The following is a 22,152-nucleotide window of genomic DNA, read 5'->3' on the forward strand; positions in this document are numbered from 1 at the left end:
CATTCCGTACTGGTTGTAAAAAGTGTGCTTGCATTTAATTGCAAGTCAGGGTAAATTAATGGATATGATTTAAAACAAAACTCACTTAAAATATTCTTGCAGGGAATGAAGGAAGGGGCAGTCTCTGAATTCCATTTATTACGTGGGTGACAGTGGAGGGAGTGGGTCTAAGGAGATGGGGTGTGTGTAGCACAGTAGAGGGGGAGGGACACCCAGGAGCTTTTCTTCTCCTCAGTTTCTGAGGTTGCCAGGAGGGGCTTAAGCAACAGTGGTCAAGTCCATCTGCTCTGGAGAACATGGTAAAGGAAAGGTTAGTGGAAGAGGGAGGGAGGGAGCACAAAGGGAAATTGTGCGTCGTCGTCGGGAGCCTTGCCTCCCTGGCCATGGTGTAGCCAGACTGGTTTAGCAGACAGAATGATAGATTGTTTTGTCAAGGGTCCCAGGGTGCGCCTTGAACTTGAAGCACTTTGTTTATCTTGAATAGAAAGGGGAAAGCGCAGACATAATCGATGTCTAGTTTTTAGGAGCTCCAAAGATGTAGGAGAACAGAGAAGACTTTGGGGAGGGGCAGGGAAGGTGGGGGGAGGGGCAGGGCTGGATTGTGGCTGTCCATTAACAGATGAACTTGGCCGTGGGCCAGGCGTTAGATGAGAGCGTGTCAGGGCCCCAGTGCAGTCAAGCCTTTCCAGTGTCCCCCCCCCCCCTTTTCTTTCTTTTTGAGAAAATACCTGCTGACTGTACATCAAATGCTCTTAAGTCTTTTGGTCAAAGGCAGAAGATACACACACACACACACACACACACACACACACACACACACACATACAGAGACACACATACACACAGATACAGAGACACACACAGACACACACACAGAGACAGACACAGATACACACATACACAGAGAGAGACAGACAGACAACAGACACACAGAAAATACACACACAGAGACACACACACAGAAAATACACACATAACACGCATACAGACAGACAGACAGAGACATACACACATAGAAAATTCACACACACAGAAAATTCACATACACAGAAAATACACACACAGAGACACAGTAAATACACACACACACACACACACACACACACACAGACAGTTCAATCCCCACTTCTCCCCGATCCGGTTGAGACTTGCTTTTTGGCTACATACACAGGTCCTGTCATCTTTTCTGGTTTGCTGTTGGGGATAAAGACTAGTGATGGGGGCCTGGGATCTACAGTGTTATGTGTGCTGGGGGGTTGGGGGTGCAGTGTGTGTAAGCTGCCGGGTGCTGCTGGCTAGGGCGTGCCCAGTGGGCCTGCAGGCAAGGAGGAAATGGGGGAAATATATATATATATATATATGTATATATATTTAATGGCTGAAGTTGAACTTGTTGGAAAGCACTTGTGAATTAATCTCTCGGTGGCTGAGAAAGATGATCTGAAAGAAAGGCCCAGAGAGCCTAGGGTGGGAAGCGAGCCCTTGCTGGCAGCCCAGCAGTTCTCATGGGCAACCTGTGTGTTGGGGCTGAGTTTGTCTGACTAGCTTATCTTTTTCTGTCTGTTTCTGTGTTTTGAGCTTATTGTGACATTATGCATTCCACATATGAGTCTTGGCAAGCATGACCCATCAGCCCAATAACTTCCTGACATTTTTAGCTCTTTTAATGTGCTGTCTTGGCCCCCCTGCCACCAGTCAGGGAGGTAATTGAATTTCCCTGTTTCATGCTGGCAGGAGGCATGTTCCAGTTCCCACCAGAGGCGCTGCTGGGGCTGAGGCTGGGCTGAGGCTGGGCTTGTAGAATTCCAGCTAGGAAGCACTAGGGCTTCCAAGTGGCTTAGGGAACTGTCCGAAATGCTGTTCACATGTTTAAAAAAAAAAAGTCCTCATCCTATCCTTGCAAAGACATCATTTCAAATATCCCTGTAAAATGAGGTGAATCTACATTTCTATCCCCAGCCTCATAGGGAGGTGGGATTAAAAAGAAATCTCCTTATTTAGTAGCAAATAGAAATGTGAAAATCTGGGGGTTCTGGGCTCATCCAATAGCCACATACAAAATTCTGTCTTAGATGTGGTCTGATCCCTTCCACCAGGATGTCTTTGTAACTGAATTGGTAAGAAAGAGAAGCAGGACCAAAAGGGGAGAACGGCCCTTAAAAATGTGTTTCATCTCCTCTCTTTTCTTTCCCTGCATCTGAGTACATGAAACACGGTGGATCGAGGGTAGAGAGACACTGTCATTTCCAGTGATGTGACCTTGAACGGGTTTTGTCTCTTCTCGCCTCAGTTTCCCCAACCGTAAAGTTAGGGAACCTGTAGCACCTGCCCCCTGATGACGCAAAGCATCCCAGTGAGGATGAATGGAGTCCTTGGGGCTTAGGTCGGGATACTTGACAAAGGCCAGGTACCGTTAACAACCGTGCCTCAGGCTTAGAAGTAGGTCTTAGTGTAATGCTGTAGGTGTGAGGTAAGGAGGCAGAGGATGGGACCAGGAGCAACCAGGGGCGGGGGTGGGGTGGGAGGGATTCCTTCTTATGTGAGCCCGGGGAGAGGAAGCCATTTTGGATCCAGTGAGGCAGCGCCGTTCCCACAGCGCATGGGCGTCCACCCCTTTCTCATAGACACTTGTTGCTTTTTGCGGAGTAGGCTCCGCTATGTGTGATGGACGCCAAATGGCTGGAGAAGCCATTCAGCCTCTGGGCCAAAAGAAGGCAGCCTAAACTCCCTGTCTTGTAGGGTCCAAGGAACAGGTAAGAGAGAGTTCAAGCAAACCCCATGCTACCCATGTGGAGTGCCTTCTGCAGCGCACACACACGAGAGTCGAGGAGTCCTCCTGCACCTGCTGTGCTGTTGGAGCAGCTACAACCTCTAAAAGAAGTGTTCCCGTTGGCGCCATTAGTTCTGGGAGAAAACAGAGACCCACCGAGTGTTGGGCAGCTTTCTTGATGGTGCATAGCTACCTAAGATAGTCTTTTGATGGAGTCCTTCTGTGTGGCCCGGGCTGCCTTAGCAACGTTGCAGTTGCAGCCTTCTGCAGTGGGGCTGATATCTCGGGCAGAGAGAGCCCTGCTGCTGGACAGCTGACTCTGAATAGCTTCTGTGGATAGCTTTTTCTTCCTCCAGTTTTCAGGAAAAGGGAGACTTTTCCTGTCTATTCTCTGGCAGGGTGTCATAGCCTTACTGGAGGGCTGTTTCGGGCTTGGGAACACTGCTTTTTAAGTCCTTGCTTCACATGTATCCAGAAGAAGCCACACATTAGTGACAGACTTGGGCAGTAGGAGGAGAAGAATTTATCACCTGGTGTTGTGTGACTTGGTTAGGGGATAGTGACCAAGAAACCCAACAGGCGTTTGAGGGCTGTGAAGTCTGGCAACAGTTTGCTTGTCTCCACCTCTACATGGTGTATAGAGTGAGAATTAGAAAATGCGTGTGTGTGTGTGTGTGTGTGTGTGTGTACCTGTGTGTGTATGTGTGTGGGGGTGGGGTGGGGTGACTACCGGGGAGACTGGGAGCGGGAGGCATAACCTGCTTCAAGGAGGTTTTGTTTCTTGCTGAAGACCGTTATGGTTGGGCAAGTCAGAAAGGCAGGCAGGATTTGAGGGAAATTTTGACTGGAAATTAGAGTCAACAAGTCTATCCAATCTCCTGTGGCTTTACCTGAGGCAAATTTTTAGCTCCGCCAAGCTCTCTCCTGGATGTTCCACACAAAGTCCACACTATGAACATTTGCAGAAGCAAGACCTGAGATCTCTTGTAAAGGAATTATTTAATGTGTCCCAGAACCAAATGGTTCTTTCTTCATTCACACAACTGCACCTGTTTAGAAGCACCTACTATGTGTGGAGGCACACCAGAGAGGAGAAGGCTGGCAGAGGGGAGTACGGTTTGGAAAGCTCTGTGCCTCCCCAAGGAGGCTGTTCAGATCAACCACCAAAATGTTGTCTTTGGCTTGTCCCCAGGGGATCCTGTGAGTTGGTGAGGGGGATGGCAGTGGCTGTTGAGTACACTGGAGGGCAAAGAGCTCCACGTGTTGGCTTCCGTTCTGTTGGCTGACAGCATGTACAGTGCCGGTGGCTTCTGTTCAAGGTCCTGCCTCCCTTTCTCTTCTCTTTCACTACCTTGTATCCATGGTATCTGTAACCTGTGAATCCCGGGTCAGGAGCTCAGTGGGGCTGCAGGATTGCCCCAGAAGAGAAGCGCTGGAAAGCAAAATGATACAAAGAATCCGGTTCCTTTAGAACACCCGGCTTCCCTGCTACCTCTCTCTGGCTTGTTCCCCTAAGAATCAGGCCAGATCGCTGATGGTGGCCTTTTGTCTTTCTTCCTTTTCCTTTTCTTTTTTCTTTTTTTTCTTTTTGGTTCTGACTTCCTTAAAAGTAAGCATGAATTTAATGTCCCAAGAGGCAAGCTAGTAACCCTTCAGGCCAAGTGCCTGGATGTGGCAAAGCTACAATAAATATTGAATGGTGAGTACAGTGGAAATTTAACAAAGCCATGACAGAAGGGACCACAGAGGGGCCACGGACGGGCCAGGAGGCTGCCGGATGAACTGGGCAGTATTTCTACTTCAACCTGATTGAAATGTAGACTAAAAATCAATGCTGTTGACTACTGATAATATACAATGTTTCTGGCGCTAAGTAGTTCTCCGCTTAAGAACTCCTTGGCTGCTCAGACATTAGTGCAGAGTCCTGTGTCAGGACGAGTCAGGCGCGTTATAGGTCAGTCCTTTATTTGTCTCATCATGGCTTTTATACAGTTGTCATGTAATTTATGGTTGCTTTCAGGTTGTCAAACATTTTCATTGTGTCTCTTCCTTAACACACTCCTGACAGAGACACAGACTGAAGGCTTGGCATTGTTTCCTAATCCGAGAGGAGGCCTGTAAACCATCAAATCACACTATCTCTGGGCTAATCGAGATGCGCTGCAGATTAAAATCAGGGCTCATTTGTTGCTGATGCAAATTATTAAATTCTAATTACAAATATCCATTTAATTGCCCCATACATTTTTTTTGGATGCTTTTGAGGACTGCTGTCTTGGGGGGAAGGGAGGGTAGGAAAGGCATAGGGAGACAAAACTGTGGTAATTAACGTGTATTCCCAAATGGTAAAGGGTGACATCTGATATGTTGTCTGATCGATTCTTTGATTAGATGCACAGAGAATTTGGTATGGGTACAACACAAAGTTGAAATCCTTTTTAAAAACTGGACACTATTTAAAGATCTTTTGATGAAGACAGAACAAAATAGAGCCAACTAGTAGCTGTCTGCTGGAACACTTCACTTTCAAATACGCGATTCCGAATTTGATCCAATCACCCCATTTTAGAATCCGATCGTATATAGCATTCGCAGAAGTCTCTGGTAAGAGCACCATCCGGTGCCTAGGATTTGAAATAATTGTTATAGACAAATAAGCAATTTGGGAGGGTGGCAAGCCATACACCTTGCTGTGTGACCTTTGTGTTAGAAAGTAAGTCTGCCAACTGCGTGAAGAGATACAGTTCCGATAAACTGTGATCAACAAACGATAAAGTACGACGGTAACCATACAGAGCCTGCAGAGGTTCTACAGACGAATATTTACTTTCCCATAAAATTAATGGCAAAATTACCAAGACTTGCTAAGAGGTCATGAAGATCTGAGGTCTTTTGGGTAGATTGTTCTTGACAAGAGCTATTAACCTCTAATATTAAAACGACACTTGAGGCCGGAGAGATGGTTCAGTGGTTAGGAGCCCTTGTGCTCTTGTAGAGGATCCGGGTTCAATTCCCAGCACCCATGTTCCCCACCATTCATAACGCTGGTTACTAGGCATCCAGCAAGCATGCACGTGGTGCACATACATGCATGTAGGCAAACTATCCTACATGTCAAAGTAACTCTAAATAGAAAGCTAAGACAGAAAAAGCCATTGGGGTGATAGCCAGGGTATCTGAGTTCTGACCCTGCTTATACTCCACCTGGAGCCCTGGGCTCACATCACACCTGTTAAATGACGTGTCTGTGTCTGTGGGTGGGTGTGTGCACGTGACTGAGGGTGTCCTTTGAGGTCAGAGACTTCCCGTTTTCCCGGAGCTGGAGTTAAGGGCTGCTGTGAGGTACCATGTGAGATCTTAACTGCTGCACCATCTTTCTCGCCCCTCTGTCACATCTTGGCATCCTGTTCTTTCTCATCTGTGGATCGGGTGTCTGGCAACGGGTGGCTCTCCTAAGCCCCACCAGCACAGACAGCCCACAGTTCTCTCCCTTTTCTCCCTGGAATTTACATGCTGAGTGTGTCTCACCAACAACGAGGGCGGAGCATTTCCTCGATTTACCTCAAAGGTGGGCGCTCTAGTGGGCAGCAGAATGCTTTGCTGGTGTCTTTCAAATCTCTGAGAGGAGAACCGGAACACAGAATGGTGGAATGGTGACAAGCTACAGAACTTTACACCTTACACAAGCTCCATCTTTTAATTGTTGCAAGCTGTTTTTGATAAACTCCAAAGAGTATAATGTGTATTTTCTTCAATCTTGCTTCTTTTTTTTTTCTTGGCAACTCTGACTGTATCAAAATAGAAATACACTTTTAAAAAAAAGTCACTTGCATTCAAACAAGCAGGTATTTTAAATTCAATTAACTGGCTGAATTCAGTGATATTTTGCTCCTTCCTTCCCCTAAAAGCTGGCTTCTCTGTATGGACACAGCCTGCATATGCTGAGCTCTTGGAGTTTCACGTTTTTGCTTGTTAAAGGCATCCGATGCAGCGTGTTGAGAAGAACTCTCCCTCTGTTATTGTTGGAAGACAGCATAAGTTGAGGGGAACTGTTCTTTTTTTAATCTGTCACGTAGGTAAAAGCATACGGCCTGTCCTAGGACAAGGGAACATTGCAGGCCATCTTTCTAAATACTGTGTTTACAGCTGACTTTCAGCATGGACGGATCTACCTTCTACCTTTTCTAGAGAGCGCCTTTCATATGCCATTAAGTCAGATGTAGCACAGCGCTTTCAGAAGCATGCCAAAAAGGAGCATTTGCAATTACCCTTTGGGTAATGATTGTCTAGAACTTACTCTGGGCTCAGAATAAGGGGGAATGAGCCCAATGTGACATGTGTGTCCCTTGTAGGATGGAGACACACTTGAGATCTGTAACTTAAATAAAAAGTAATTTATTTAAATGACCACCTCTCTAATTGATGATAAATTGTTTGAGATTTTTAAATGCTCTTTAAATCCCTGACAAAAATAAAAAAATTAAAACTAAAGCCCTCTGAACAAAGGAGAAAAGCTAAGTTTAGACTCAATCCAGGAAGATAAAAGACCAGGTACATGCATGTTAGCATCATGGGGAAGGACAGCAGCGATGAGGAAAGCTGAGGAAAAACTAGAGCCCTTTCTTCCTCCTGCCCTTACTTCGAAGATGTCTCAGCCAAGCCTTCTCAGCATAGGTGGGAAGCTGTTGCTACTGCAGGCCCAGCTCCCTGATAGGGTCGGCTCTGTCACAATGTGACGTGTGGATTAGGTTTGCCATGGTATATTTTGGTTTTGAGCTGGGCTGTGAGATGGGAGATACTTCAGTTTTCACACTAGTTCCTGTGGTCCTGAGTTTCCAAAGTAATAAAGCCCCTTTGATAACAGTGTTGATGAGGACGCTGACTGATCCTGCAGTTGATCTCTGAAATCTGAGCTATGATGCTCTGTCCATCCCTTAAAACCATAGCTTTGCTTAAGGCTCCCACTCACTTAAGTAAATCATTTAGGGTTGTTGTTTAAACCTTGGTAAACTCAGGAACTTTTGGGTTTGGCTGAAAGAGTTTCTAGTGGCTGGTCCTGAGATCTCCCCCCCCCCCTCTCTCTCTCTCTCTGTGTGTGTGTGTGTGTGTGTGTATGAGTGTATGATTCATCTTCTTGGGCTTCTGTTAGTGTATTTCTAAATTTAACTCTAAGTTTCATCTGGCAAAGAATGATGTTTTTCTTATTGAATCTAGTGTGGTACACCTATGAAGGACTTACTGTGTGTTTTAGAAAGAAAAACTCTTCAAACAAATCAAGTATCATTAAAAGATCTGTGCACACACACACACACGCACACACACAGATCTGTCTGTCGTCAGATGAGATCAGATGGGCTCACGGTGGTATGGCCATAGTACATGTAATCAATCGATCTCAGTCTGTCAGCTGTGTAGGGAGGGCTTAGGAATTTCTCATGATCTGTTAAGTCAGTCCTGAAGTTTTTAGAGTGTCAGCCAAGGAGACCCCACTTTACTCAGCCCCAGCCCGGGTTGGCCTTTTATCTGTCAGCCTGCGGCTCGCATGGCCCAGCTGAGAGCCCAGCTGTAAGTGTAAGGATATAATACAACTCCAGGCAGAGGTCTGCCTGGCTGCCACTCAGTTACTGGGAAGTTTGTGACCTGCATCTGCATTTGTTAAATGAACGTCAGTAATCTGTACACAGTTATTGTTACTTACTGTACATCTCGAAAGATATTAAGGCCAATGTGATTTTCCCCACCAGGTCTACAGAGAAAACGGCCAGGCAATTTTTGTTTCTGTCCGTGTCTCTCTGGAGCACTAGCTCCAAAGGCTGATCAATAGGTTTTATTGTAGACCTCACTGTCTCTAAAAGCATTGTGACCTTATCCTGTCTAAAAATAGTATTTGCTCTTGCCTGCAGAACCTTGACCTGTGAAAACCCATTTGGAGCATAACTGACACATCTAGTCAGCTGTAGATCTAAGACAAGCTCTGTGAATGAATTCTGTGCAGAGCTGTCCAAGAGAACACTGTCTTGGGGAAAAAAAATACCAGTTCTGAACACTGGGAGTGCGTCTGCTCGTCGAATGCACTTGCAGGGCAGGGTTGGGAGTTAAGGAAGTAAGCACCCTGGAGGGTGTGGTACATTCTGCCCTAAGTGGGCAGGAGTGGGGACTGGTATGGAAGGTGGCTTTGAACAAGGTCACTCATGCTCCCAGACACTGACTCTCTGAATGCTTTCCTTGGAAGCTTCTGTCTGGCGTGTGGGTGGATAGGGTCCTCCAATGCATACTCAGATGGGAAAAGGTGGTTTTGAGTTTAGAGTTGTTCTGCCCTATTGGGTAAGGATTACTGTCACTTTAGTATTATTTCTAGGTATAGTAATGGTTTTGTGGCTGTGCTTAAAAGGGAAAAAAAAAGAGCCCTTATCTTAAAAAAATACATATTGAAGTATTTACTGATAAAAAGATATGATGTAAGGGATCAACTTAATTAATCCACCAGGCAGCGGGCATTGGGGTTGTAGATGAGACGAGCACAGGTGGAGGTGGATGGTGGCCGCATGGGCCCTGACTTATGCTATGCTCGCAAGTTCTATATGTTTGACGTTTTCTGGAAAACCTGACTACTAGGACCTGACCTGCTTCGGGCCCACAGGAGTCAGGGTCAGGAAGGGCAAGGGCCACTGTTAAGGAGAAGGGATGGAAGAAAATGGCTCCTGGGGTCTCTTCTATCATGGTGCTCCCATGATAGGGAGAATCCCAGAAGAAAGGAGACTCCTTGCCTCCCGTGGTGTTTCTGTGGGAGTGTCAGAGCTGTGCCTCTTTCCTTAGAGTCCTGGGGACCGGAGCTAGGCATCCTGATGAAAGCAGGGCTTCAGAGTGGTGGCACTGTGGTAAAGACCACACTCCATGGAGGGAGGGTGAGAGGACCCAATCAAGTGCTGTGGAGCACCTAGTGGCAGGTAGGATTGGGGTACAGCCCTGAGTCGGTGTGGGAGCAAGAAGAGCTCGAATAGGCATCCCTCCTCCACAGAGCAAGAGCCAGGACTCACTGTGTGACTTCAAAACAAGTCAGTGATGGGGACAGGCTTTGACCACAGGAACCAAGGTGGTGGACCCACTCTTAGCAGCATCTGCCTCTTGGAAGCTGAGGCCAAGTTTCCCAGGTCCTTCTCAGGCCCAGATCCCTCTCAGGCCCAGGTCCCTGTGGCTTCACAAAATGTCTACTCCTGCCTGCCTCAACGCATGGGCTGTTATTAGGAAGTGTCATTCAGTTATCCGAGAGTGGCGCTCTTAGCTGCCATCCAAGTGCCTAACACTTGGGCTTACAGCAGATTAAATTAAATTTTAGGCTGGTTTGGCCTCTCTGGCATAGAGAATAGGGAGCAGCTGCTGAGGAAATGTAACATGGTGTGAGTGTGTGTGTGTGTGTAAATATAACGACACCCTCAAGGGCCAGTGTGTGTGCACACCTGTGTATGTGCGCACACGTGCTTGTGTGAATGGAACATGACACATGTGGAAGTGTGCGTGTGTGTGAACACGTGTTTCCTGTCTGTGCTCGAGCATCCAAGTGACTCTTGGGAGATTGACCTGATTAACCTTTTGCATTACTGGGTCCCTATTACACACGCTGCTAAGGGTAATGGGGCTGGCGCTGATCACTCGGCTACCCCTCCCTTTTCCCAGGTCCTGTTGTATCCCTCCCTCAGAGAGAGGTTCAGACACATCACTTCTCAAACTCAGTTTCGTCATCGTGCTTGAGCGACAGGGAATTTACGAAGCTGGAGTGACTCTTCTTGTTTTTACTGTCTCAGACTATTTCCTGGTTTCTTTTTTTTTTTTTTTTTTCGTTTTATTTTTTCAAAGAGGGGGTTCTAATCTCGCATGCTAATGCCACTGAAACCAGTGGGAACCGAGTAGACAGAAGGATTCTGGCTTGAACTGAGGAGGAGGAGGAGCAAGGTAGATTCCTTAGGGTCATCACGGGTGGGGTGGGGTGGGGGGAAACATCTGCTTTTTTGTGGTGCAAATATTTTTGCCCCCCTTGGTGTTCTGTGCCTGAGAATCCGGGACCTTTATGCTTCAGGATGCTGGGTTGGAGTGTAGTGGTGTACATCAAAGCCACTTACTTAAAATTCCTCACGAAACTCTGTGGGGATAATTTGTCCTTCTTAGACGTGGAGAGCAAAAGTGTGCATTACTCCGTCACGGGGTGGGGTTCTTTATTTTCATTATCTAGACTTTTTTAAAGAATTCCGTGGCACTTGATTTCAGTTCGTCCGATTCCAGAATTTATACTCGCCGATTAGCAATGCATTATGCAAATCACTAGCTTCCATATCCAAATACTGTTTTGCATCATTCACACCTCATGTCTTGGAAAAAAAAAGTGAAATGTTTCCTCAAAATAAACAAAACCTGCAGAAGAGTTTATTGTAAGGGTGAAAATGTAGCACGTGCCCATTTGCCTGGGAACTTCTAAGGGAAACGTCAATAGTCTTGCATAAAAACCTTTGAAAGTTTTGGGGTGGGGGGGTCCCTGCCTATAGGATGTGTAGGGTGCATTGCGTTATTTAGAGTATATCACACTATTGTTGGCTTTTGGATCGTCCGGTTTTGGAAAAGAAGATGCCCTAACACTACATCACACACACGGTCAAGCACAGATCGCCCCAGCTATGCCTGAGACTTGCAAGGAGAATTATTAAGTACAGCCATGCTTCACTGACGTGCCTTGTTTAAGAGAGAGGAGCGGAGATGGATGCCAAGAGAGTGTTAGCCAAGCATGGCCATTAATGCCTAAGTCATGGGTTGGCAAGTGGCAGTGCCAGCCATAAATGCTCTCCCTTTCTGTGGGACCCTATAGCTCCTGCAGCAGTGAGGAGGATGCAGCAAGGTGTGTCCCGGTGCCTGTGGAAGTGGCCATGGCAGTTCCTCCCAACCTCATGCGTCAGAGCACACGGTCCTGGGAGTCTGCACAGAGTTACAGTGGCTCCAACCTCGCTATGCTGAGTGATTAATCCGCTATTGCAAAGCATGTCAGATTTCAGTAGCAATTTCCCTCACAGGAAAGAGAGAGGGGGGGGGAAAGCCAGTGAGGACCTCCGTTCCCCCTTCAGCACGCACACGTTGTCTTTCTCCTGCTCTGCCTGAAACTCATCTCTCCTTACACGTTATAGACACATTTTTGGCATTGCGCAGAGTAAGTGTTCCAACATGTTTTTAATCTTTAACTTTCCCGTCGTTAAGAGTCTGATGTTCCGACTTTCATCTGACTAGAGATGGTTCAGGGCCCGCACCTGACAGGTGCAATGTTCTGTGCTTTATGTTTTCCCATATAGAGGTTAAAGAAATAAAAAAAAAAAAACCCACGAAATGCCTTAAAGATGTGAATGCCTATAGATGGAGAAGGGAGAACACGTTCTTGCTCCACCACCAAGCTCCCCTTGGCACCATTAGGATTTAAAAGTGCATTTGGCTAAAACAGAGCTTTTCTGCCTTGACGCCACCCACGAGAGACTCCCTGCACTCTGCAGGAGCTGGGTGAAAATCCCACTTCCCAGAGCGTGGCTTGACGCGCACTGGCGTCAGGTCTCAATCTAACTGAAGGCATCATAACCTTTGCACTCTGACAGGGGCACTTCATGCAATCTGCCCAGATCATCTTGAATCATAACTGCTGGGTCCTGGAAATGGCCCTCCCAGCATGCTTTGTGGCACCTTGTCCTGTAATTTGAATCTGGGCGGACTTTTTCTTTTTCTGCTCAGGAAGCAGAGGCAGGCAGATCACTTGGCTCCTGAAGTCGGCCTGTTCTATATTAGGTTCCAGGCCAGCCAGGGGTTACATAATGATAGCCCTGCCTAAACAACAATAACAACAGCAACAACAATAACAACAACAAAGGCTTGTTGGCTTGTTTTGGCTTTTGAGAAGACAGTGCCTTTTGTAGCTCTGGCTGGCTTGAGATTTGTGGAAATCCTTCTGCCTCAGGTCTGGAGTACTGGCTGGAAATACTGGCATTTGCTACTCCATTTATCTCTGAATGACCTGTTAGGGGGAATGCCACAGTGAGGAAGAGACAGCCAGAACTGTAACTGCTTCACGGCCCTTTGGAAGGCTAGTGTAGTATATCACTGGTGTGTGATGAGGTCTAGTGATCTAGGGTTGCCTTGTCCCCCACGTTGTGCGAGGACCTGGCGTCCCTGTGGAAGATGGCTCTCCCACTTCTGGCTCCTCCCCTCTGCGTGACCACTGTGGCCCAGGTCAGCTGCAGTCATTTTGCAGGCACAATCTTCAATCTGCTTGGTACCCAGCCGTAGCATCCCTGGGCTCTGTCTCAGATACCCTGTGTGGGACTGTAGTCTGAGCTCATGCTCTCCTTACCTTTGCTATTTACGCAGAGTGGGGGCGCAGCCGACAGGAGTGGGACAAGATGAGATGAGCTCGGGCCCAGGCTTGTCGGATGGAATCTGGGTAGAGAAAATTTGGGTCTCATTCCTAGATTAAGATGGCTAAACCTCAGTAATTATTCTAAACTGTTGTTAAAAGTCCCGTCTCCCATGAAATTGACTTTAGGGCAAGGCTCTTTTGTTCCTGTAGTTGACAGGAGCATCTGGGGGATCTTAGAAGAAAGGATAGATATTTGAGAACAGGTATTTTCCATCATAGAAGAAAAATTTTATTGAACATGAGGGCTGAAATATAACTCCAGTGATAGAGGGCTTGCCTGCCTTGTGGGAAGCCCTGGGTTCCAGCTGCAGCAACACACACACAACACACACAGAGACGTACACACATATGGACACAGACACAAACAGACAGACAGACACACAGACAGACACACACAGACAGACACACACAACACACACAACACACACACCACACAACACACACACAACACACACACACATACACACACATACACACACATACACACACAGATGTACACACATATAGACACACAGACACACACAGGCAAACAGACACACAGATGTACACACACATACACACACAGAGACATACACACATATAGACACACACACAGACACATACACAGATCTATACACACACACACACACACACACACACACTTTGAAACTGAGGAGAGTTTCAGGGAGAGGTGGGCAGTGAGATTGCTTGCTAGGCAGTAGCTAGAGTCAGAGCAGGCTCTCCACATTTTTACAGTGGTCTGGCTGCGCCAGCTTACACCGTTGTATCCAGCAGGAGCCAGGGACACTGCTTTGCCTTATGTGGCCGTGTGTGTGTGTGTGTGTGTGTGTGTGTGTGTGTGTGTGATGGCTGCAGCCCTTTCCTGACCTTGAGCTTTGCTCTGCCAGTGTAGTTTGGAGCATTCGTAGCTAACCCAGGAAAACACCAGTTTGTTCTGGGTAGTCCTCCACTGGTTCCTCCTCCTCTTCCCTGTGTGCTCTGTTGTGTTTCAGTCGGTTTTCCACCTGACGTTTTGGATACTCAGGGGTTGGCAGTCCTGGTGTTGGCACAGCGTCTCTCCTGGACAGCTTGCCTCTCTTATACAGGCTGTGGGACATCTGGGGAAGACGGAGTTGGGGTGGTGACCTTCTCTGAAGCAGACCAGGATTAGACTCAGCCATCCTGACCTCTTCCTAAGCATACAGTTCTATTTTTAAAGCTGTCTCTCAATAGCAGGAAATCCTTCCTTTTGTCTACCTTCAATCTCTTTCGCTTCAGTGTAGACCCATTTCCTCTGCATTCCAGAGAAGACAGAATATCTCTTCATCGGCACGGGGCTAAGACCCCCGAGTATTTCAGAGTTCCTCACTCCATTCTCTGCCACTATTATCTTCCTGAATAATCTCTCTTCCCTGAGCTCAACTCCTAGATTGGTTCTTGTTTTTCTTTCTCTGTAGAACCTGCCGTTTCCTCACAGCTCTTCTTCACACAGCGGTCCGATGATCACAGAGGACATTGATGAACCACCCGAGAGCCTCCCGTGTCCCTCCTGTGTCTCTCCCACGTGCTCCCACTCTCCACTCACTTTTTGATAACTCAGTGTTCACTGGAGACCTTTGCCCAGCTTGATGGCCACAGGAATCCTGGTTTCTCATTGGTCATCCCAACTGGGCAGGAGACTCTCCCTTCTGGGAGCTCCGGGGGACTAGTCCAGATAAACTTGGTTCTCCTGTCCTTCCTACCACAGCTTCTCAGGGTGGTGGAGAATTATGATCCTGTCCCCAGAGCGCCTCTTCTCGACTGCTCTGCTGGTGACAACTTCACGGAGACGGAGAAATAGAGTGTCCTTTCTTGTCTGTGCAGTAACTCAGCTCTGGGGAGACTTGTCCATAACTTTCTGCTGACATGTGGAGAACAAAGGTTTTGGAGAAGCAGAGCCCAGATTCCCCGGGAGACAGCAAGGCCAAGTCTTTTTATTTCCAACAAAACCCATGTTAAGACAACAGGGGTTGGTCATTGCGTTTAATGGTAGAACAGAGCCCAAACGCACGGGATAAGTGCATCTTTCCTGTGTGTTGGGGTGAGGCGAGGTGACGGTGAGCGTGTAGGATGATAGAAGAAACATTACAGACATGGGAAAGCATTTCAGAGTACACAGACGTGGCGTGAGTCATCGCAGGCTGATAGCCACGAGGCTGGCTTTTCGGTCCCCGCCTCCCTTGTTGGCACTCAGTTCAGTGAAGACAGATTAGCTAAACTGGCGAGCAGGGCCACCTGCCCTCTGACTTCAGGGACCCCTGTTCCAGTGGAGGAGGGCAACTCCCGATGGGACCCTCCTTAGGTTGATCTACGTACTTCCCACCTTGCCCAGCCTAGCGAAGATTCAGCATAGGCTTTGTGGAGCGCAGATCTTTTTATCTTTATTGTTGTTGTAATTTCATATTTTTCCCCCACATGATTCCGGTTCACATTTGGTGTTCAGTTTGTAGCTTACTCTGGTAGGTGGTTAGAGGCTGAGCTTTGATTTGAATATCCTGACTCCCTGTCACTGCAAGACGTGAGACTGGGACAGTCATCGTTGTCTTTTATCCCTGGTCCCTTCAAATGGAGGGACTGGGAGCAGGGATGGCATCTTGGAGCCTTCACTCTATGGCTAAGTAGCTTGCACCGTCTGCCTCTAGTCACCTAGAGTCTAGAGCAGGTCTACTCCAGGGAGCAGAGGAAGCCCCTCAGTGGAGGTTGCAGGGCGTAGGAACTGGAGCTCATCCTGTCCACAGTCCTGACGCTGCCTCTAATGGTCGGGCCATGGCCTGGGCTCCCAAAGGACTGAATGCTGCCTGCCTCCAGGTAGCTCTGGCTGTTCTGGTAGTTGTTTCAAAACTTTGTCTCTGTCTCCATCTCCCCTCCCCCTCTCTCTGCCTTCTCTGTTTAAGTAGGGAAACCCTCTTATCAATGGGATTCACTTACTCTCTATGTCATATTGTATAGGGTCAGCCAGACCAACTAGATTTATTTGATATGTCTGCTACCTTTCTTAATGAAAGCAAGACAAAATAAAACAAAAACAAAAAACCCAACCAAGTTCAATTTGGCTCCAGTATTAGCCAGCTTGTTCTCCAAGACTTAGTACTGTCCGAGTAATAGCAATAGTAATGGCAGCAACAGCAAGAGGGTAAGACAGTGGCTTCCAACTTAGGAGCCCAGGCATGGACAGGCAGCCCACATTCTTGGGTTGTAACTGGCCTGTCTGTCTCCAGCTGCACACTAGAGGCAGCCCAGTGAGAACGCTTTCTCTTCTAGAGGCATAGTGGGTGGCTGAGGTAATCAGTTGGGGGAAGTGGTCTGTGTGGCCTTCACTGGAGCCCAGGCAGCTACTGCACTCTTCTGGGGACACTATCGACCCAGACAAAGAGGTGTGGGCTGGTGAGGTTTGTCAGCAGCTGCTCTGGGGTTTAGTTTTGCGTGAGCTCAGTCTACCACACCCATGAGCTGAAGCTCCTTTCTCTGTGTCCTATCCAGGAGGATGCTGTGGGGTGGGGTGGGGGGCATGCGGTTGAGTGGGTTAACTCATTTTAGGTGCGTATTCCAATAAAGCCTGCTTGTTCTCCTGCCCCTGTCAAAGGCGACTCACAGATGAGAAGCCGGAAGAGAGGAAAGCGTTTGCACTGGGCCATGGATAGTGCCAGGATTTGAACCGACTTCGAGTAAACAATTACGTTATTGAAGCCAACTTAAATTTGACAAACAACATGTAGTTACCGGGGATTAAGTTCTCTTAATATCTAGCAAGAAGTTAGAGGAGATGCCGCCTCATCCCGTCTTGTCAGTGAGCTCTCTTCTGTTTGTTGAGCACTTTCTGTATGCCAAGTGTGATGGTCGGTGCTGGAAGGGAGGTGAAGGGGCCAAGGCCAGCTCCCTTTATGGATGCCAACGTTCTCACTGGAGCGCTGGATATGTGGGGAGGCAGCGTTGGAGTGAAGAGGGCAAATCCTTTCTGCCCGAGACCAAGACTTGGAGCCTGAAGGTTAACATGTACAGGCTTAGGGAAGCCAGATGGCTTGTGCCAGCCACCTAGTTACTTGGTTACCACCTAGAACTTGTCCACAAATCCAAACACACCAAGTCTCAAGGCCATGCTCTTCCCAGGGCATCAGGTTGCCACTTCCTGCAAGTCCCAGGGTTATAGGTGGAGGCACGGATGATCTCCGAGTCCACTAAGTAAGCAGGCTTCCTCTCTGACTGCTGTCTCGGGTGGTGAGCGCCTTCCTAGTTCCTCAGCTTTGGAGAGGCTGCATACGCTCCCATTTTAGAGTTCCGAGACACTGGGAAGAGCCGCTACGTGCGCAGCTCAGTCAGTCTGAGAGGCGCCATTTGCTTCCCCTTTGAAGAGTCCCCTTCCCAGTTGTTGGGGCTGCTTGGTGACTGCTGTCTGCACATCTGACTGCAGCCTATCATGTATGTACCCACGCACCCCCCGAGGTCATTGATCTGCTGATCGTGGACAAGAGATCTGTTCTCGCCTGGGTTGCCATGCACTCTTGCAGCCATAGAGAAGAGGGCAGAGGCTGGAGGAGGAGCGTGCCCCTCTCCTCGAACTTTCCATCACAAGCCTCACCTGCTGGATTTCCAGCTTCGTACACACAGCTTCTCCATGGCTTGGGAAGCATAGGTTGAACGAATGGCGAATGTGCTCATGGACCTGCAACAGGGGAAGCATGGTGGTCACTAACAGAGTTGTGTTCTTTAAGTCTCCAGCTTTGATCAGATTGGCTCTGTCAGCCTAAAGCATCTCCCGGAGGGGGGACGTTGTGCGGTGTGCGGTGGCCTCAAGGGGCCATGGGACACAGGATGCCCACCAAGTGGTGCACTGAAGTCAACCTTTCCTCAGTTTCTAACCAACTCTTCTCCTTCTAATGGCTCCTGGTAAACCTTAAACAGATTCCCATTTGATCTTCGCTGCCACCCCCACCTCACATTTTTTCTTTCCTCAAACCAGATGAACACCTTCATTTATATTATAATGCAAAAATGCTCTTCCCTCTAGGCCCCAGGGCCTGTGGGGAAAATGGAATTTGGCTTTAAACCAAACTCTAGATCCAAGCGCCCCGGGTTGGGCTGCCTGGCAGTTTTATAGATGCAACGTTGAGCAGCCTCCTGGCGGTTCGGGATGGTGAAGGTTTCCTCATTCATTTTTCAACAAATATTTTGAACACCTGCCACAAAGAGGGAACTATTCTTGGAGTTGGGCATACAGCGGTGGTCAGAGCCTAAAAAAAAATTCTTGCTGTATGGAGGTAGACTCTTAGCCTAGCTGAGAAAGACGCACACCGTGTAAACCATCACATGCATGCAGTGTTTGGTATGACGGCACCTGGGAAAATAATAAGGTGAGGAAGAGCTAGAGAGAGGATGTACGGTGGCCAGACTTGTGGTAGGGAAGACCCGTGTGAGGAAACCAGCCCTGTGGGTCTGAGGAACAAGCTTCCCGACCCAGTAATGGCAGACAAACCCTCTGGGCAAGGTCAACCCAGTTGCAGGGCTTTCTGGAGAAGGGCGAAGGGGAATCGGAGGTGAGTGGAAACTGAGGCCTGGGAGTGGGAATAACTCCTCGAGGGCTGTCCTGTGACTCTGGCTTTGGCTGAAGAGAGGTGGAAATCATTGGAGGGATAAGTGACATCACATGACTTGGAGGTCGCCTAGAGAGAGACAAGCATGACCCAGGCAAGCTGATGGTTGCCGGAGCCAACAGAATGAGGATGTGAGAAGGGGTTGGAATCTCCACAGACTTTGAGGCTAGCTAGAACTGACAGACTTTGTTAACAGGTCGGGGTCGAGAGGAAGAATACAATGGAGCAGAGATGCTTGGCTTGGTGATTGGATGGGGGTAGAATTAGACCTCGGGGTTGGGGGTGGGCAAGGAAGAACCCCCCTCAGTGCAGGACGCACAGCCTCTCACAGAGAGCTATGAGGGGCAGCAAGCCACCTTCAGACAGAGCTGCTGGAAGACCTTTTCATCTGCTCCTTACAGCTCAGATTCTTTGAGCACGTCCACCCTGGACTTCTTTAAGAAAGGCAGTCACCCCTGCGCCTTGCACCTCCAGAGCCTTCCTAGTGGTGTCTTCTCATCGTGCTCAGGTCTGATGGTCAACCTCTTGATTCTTTCCCACAGACCCTACTTCCTTCCCGATTCCCAAAAAGGCACAGCTGGCAGACAGACCGATTTCCCTTCCATGAGGGCCCTCTCATGGAAAAGTCAAATAATTCTTGGCATCCTCACAACACCCAAGCCCCCAAAACCGAGATCTAGGAAATTTATGTAGGTTAGGTAATTTGTGAGGACCAGAGACAAGCACATCGCTCCTTGGTTCTGACCTCCGCTCAGCTCTCCTGACCAGATGACCGTGATCTGGCAAACTTGGTGAGAAACGGAGGAGTCCTTGCTTCTGTCCAGGCCACCTTCCTATTGAGGAGGTCTTCATGTCTGAGGGCTGACAGGACAGTGCTTTCCTTCTCTGTCTGAGAGACCCCGCTACACAGAAGCATGTCCTGCCTCCATTTCAGCCTTGGTCTTCAGTCTGTCCTCACCATGGTGCTACACTGCCAAACACAGCAGGCTGAATCAGAGGTGACCCAAAGGCGGGCCCACCGAAGAGTTCGGGCTGCAGGTCACAACTTTGTTGGCAGGACAGGCAGGGAGATCTAAGGGCCTCAGCTGTCCCCAGGGTCCTACGTAGGAGGCAAGTGAAGTACTATCCAGAAAAAGAAAAAGCCAGCCCAGTGACTCAGCGTGCTGTTCCCAAACCTTACAGCTTGTGTTTGTTGAGGATGCCTGTCCCACAGCAGCGGCTGGCAACCTCCGTGTCTGTGGATGTCCCATCCTGATTGGACACCTCTGGGCCTGCTCTTGCTCCTGAAGGGATGCTGGCCCGGGGTGCATGGATGTGCTCTCAGAAATCCTTTCCCAGAGCTTCCTTCCCACCAGCTTCTGCCCGGAACCAAATGTAAGTGTGTCTGAGTGTCCCCTAGTCTTCATTTCTATACTCTGTTCTTGTTGGAGGGAGAGAGCAGACAAACCCTCAGGTAACCGGCGTTTTAGGCAGCTTCTTTGAGACGAGAAACTTAGTAGCGGTTGCTCAACTGCTTGTGTTTGTGAAATCAAGGACAATGAGGACCACAACAGGAGAGAACTGTAGCTTTATCGTGACTCTGTAGAAGGTGGGGTCTCACTGTCTTGCCAAGTTAGGGTACAGCCAACCCTGAAGACCGAATGGTTTTTGAAGCTTTAGAAAGCCGGGCAAGTGCTGTGTGTTCTGTTGCTTTAGCAATTGTAATGATAGCCAGAGTTCAGTATCCTCCCCCCACCCCCATGTTCTCCTTTGTGAAGAGAGTATTGAATTAGTGTGGAAACATGTCGGGGTGCAGCTTCTACAGCTTGGTTTTTGCCCCCTCCCCATTTTCTGTCTGGTGCTGTTTGGAGGATGGTTTCCACACTTCTGCCACATGTCTTTGAGAAGCTCAGGACTCAGAGTTAGGATGGTGGGCTACCTCAGGTGGGAGGAGACCAAGCATGACCCAGAGCAGGGCACACGCAGACTGTGAGCTTTTGCAACAGCTGCATTTGGAAGCCGTTCTCCTTCTCTTTTTCTTGAGAGATTGCAAAACATTTGGAAATGCAAAAGTACTCAGCCATGGTTTTAACTGCTGGCTTGGGCAGAAAGCAGCTTCGTGTCAGTAAGCACAAGCGGCTTCGGGTGCTGTGCACATTGCCTTTCTGAGAAAGGCAGACACGTTCTCTCCTTTGATTTCCTCCTCGGTTTCTCACTGTCTTTTGGTGTCTTGGTTTTGTGTTCTCCCGAGCTGGAAGACCATTTAATCTATGGCCTCCCGTCTGTGGGGATATTACGTTTTTTAATAGTGCTTGTTTATGACCAAGGTCAAAGACAGTATTTCAGAGCAAAAATTAGAGTTAGTTCATAATTGAGTACATGTGTATGCCACTGTTTATTTTTATAGTTTGCTAATTTATTTTTAAACAGCTCGGTTCCGCCAACATGTTTATAGCTCTGCCCATCACATGCCTTCCCAGCCAGGGTGTTAAAAGACGAATGCTATTCAATAGTTTGGATCCCAAGTTAAATTAGATAATGCCATCAGGTAGCAATTTAATTACATTAATTGAATGTTTAGGCAGAAAAGTAGTTTTCTGAAGGAATAACATTTACAAGTCCACATGTGTAAATCTCAACGTTACAGACACTTGAGGTCGCTGACGGAAAAATGGGTATCCATCAGGCATCAAGATGAAAGCTCGAGGGGGCTCACTCATTGGTGGTAAACGCTCCCTTCACAATGTCGGAGGATGCTGGGCATGGCCATTTGCTGGGTGAGCTGCCCGTTATTAGTCCTAGGAGAGGTTGTGCATAGAGGCATTGTGGGTGCTGTGTTTCCGTAGTTTTCCTGGGGTGCAGAGGACCAGCTGGGAATGAAAACACAAGACACTGCCCAGGGAGGCCAGGCGTGCTGAAAGCTGTCTCACGATTCAGGAGACGTTACAGGCCTCTAGCAGAGCCCTGTGGTAAGTCAGACAAATAAGGGTGTACCCGTCTAAGGCGACTTTCCCTTTAGGAGGAAGGTGTTCCACAAAGAGGCCAGAGTGTCAGCTACTGGTCATCCCCAGTGCCCTCTGGCAGGGGGAGACCTAATGTTTAGCATTCTGCAAGCTATTTTGGGCCTTTCTCTGTGATTGAGTCTGGTGGGTGTCAACTGGTGGCTGAAAAAGAAGGATCTTTAAGGTGTGCTGTTGACCGGGTAATTCATCGTCCTCTTGGCCATCTGGTATCACTTGCACTTTGGAGTCCAGGGTAGTCGGTTTCCATATCCAGCATAAAGCCCATTCGGAGTATTTGCCAAATGCCACCACTCCACCCCCACAGCGTCTGGCAGAGAAGCGAGGTGTGGCTGCTGC

General features: G+C 48.3%; 1 protein-coding gene across 33 annotated transcripts in view; it reads left to right on the forward strand.

Moving 5' to 3' along the window:
- Window positions 1–22,152, forward strand: part of Bcl11a (BCL11 transcription factor A) — a 94,655-nt gene that overhangs the window by 23,207 nt on the left and 49,296 nt on the right. The window contains exon 1 of one of the 33 annotated variants that reach the window (XM_087583614.1): window positions 19,969–20,188. In XM_087583614.1, the coding sequence (XP_087439740.1) occupies window positions 20,056–20,188 (133 nt within the window). In that variant the 5' untranslated portion in view covers window positions 19,969–20,055. 33 annotated transcript variants of the gene reach the window in all.

Source organism: Rattus norvegicus, chromosome 14 (genome assembly GCF_021556685.1).
Source record: "Rattus norvegicus strain SHRSP/BbbUtx chromosome 14, alternate assembly SHRSP_T2T, whole genome shotgun sequence".
NCBI lineage: Eukaryota > Metazoa > Chordata > Mammalia > Rodentia > Muridae > Rattus > Rattus norvegicus.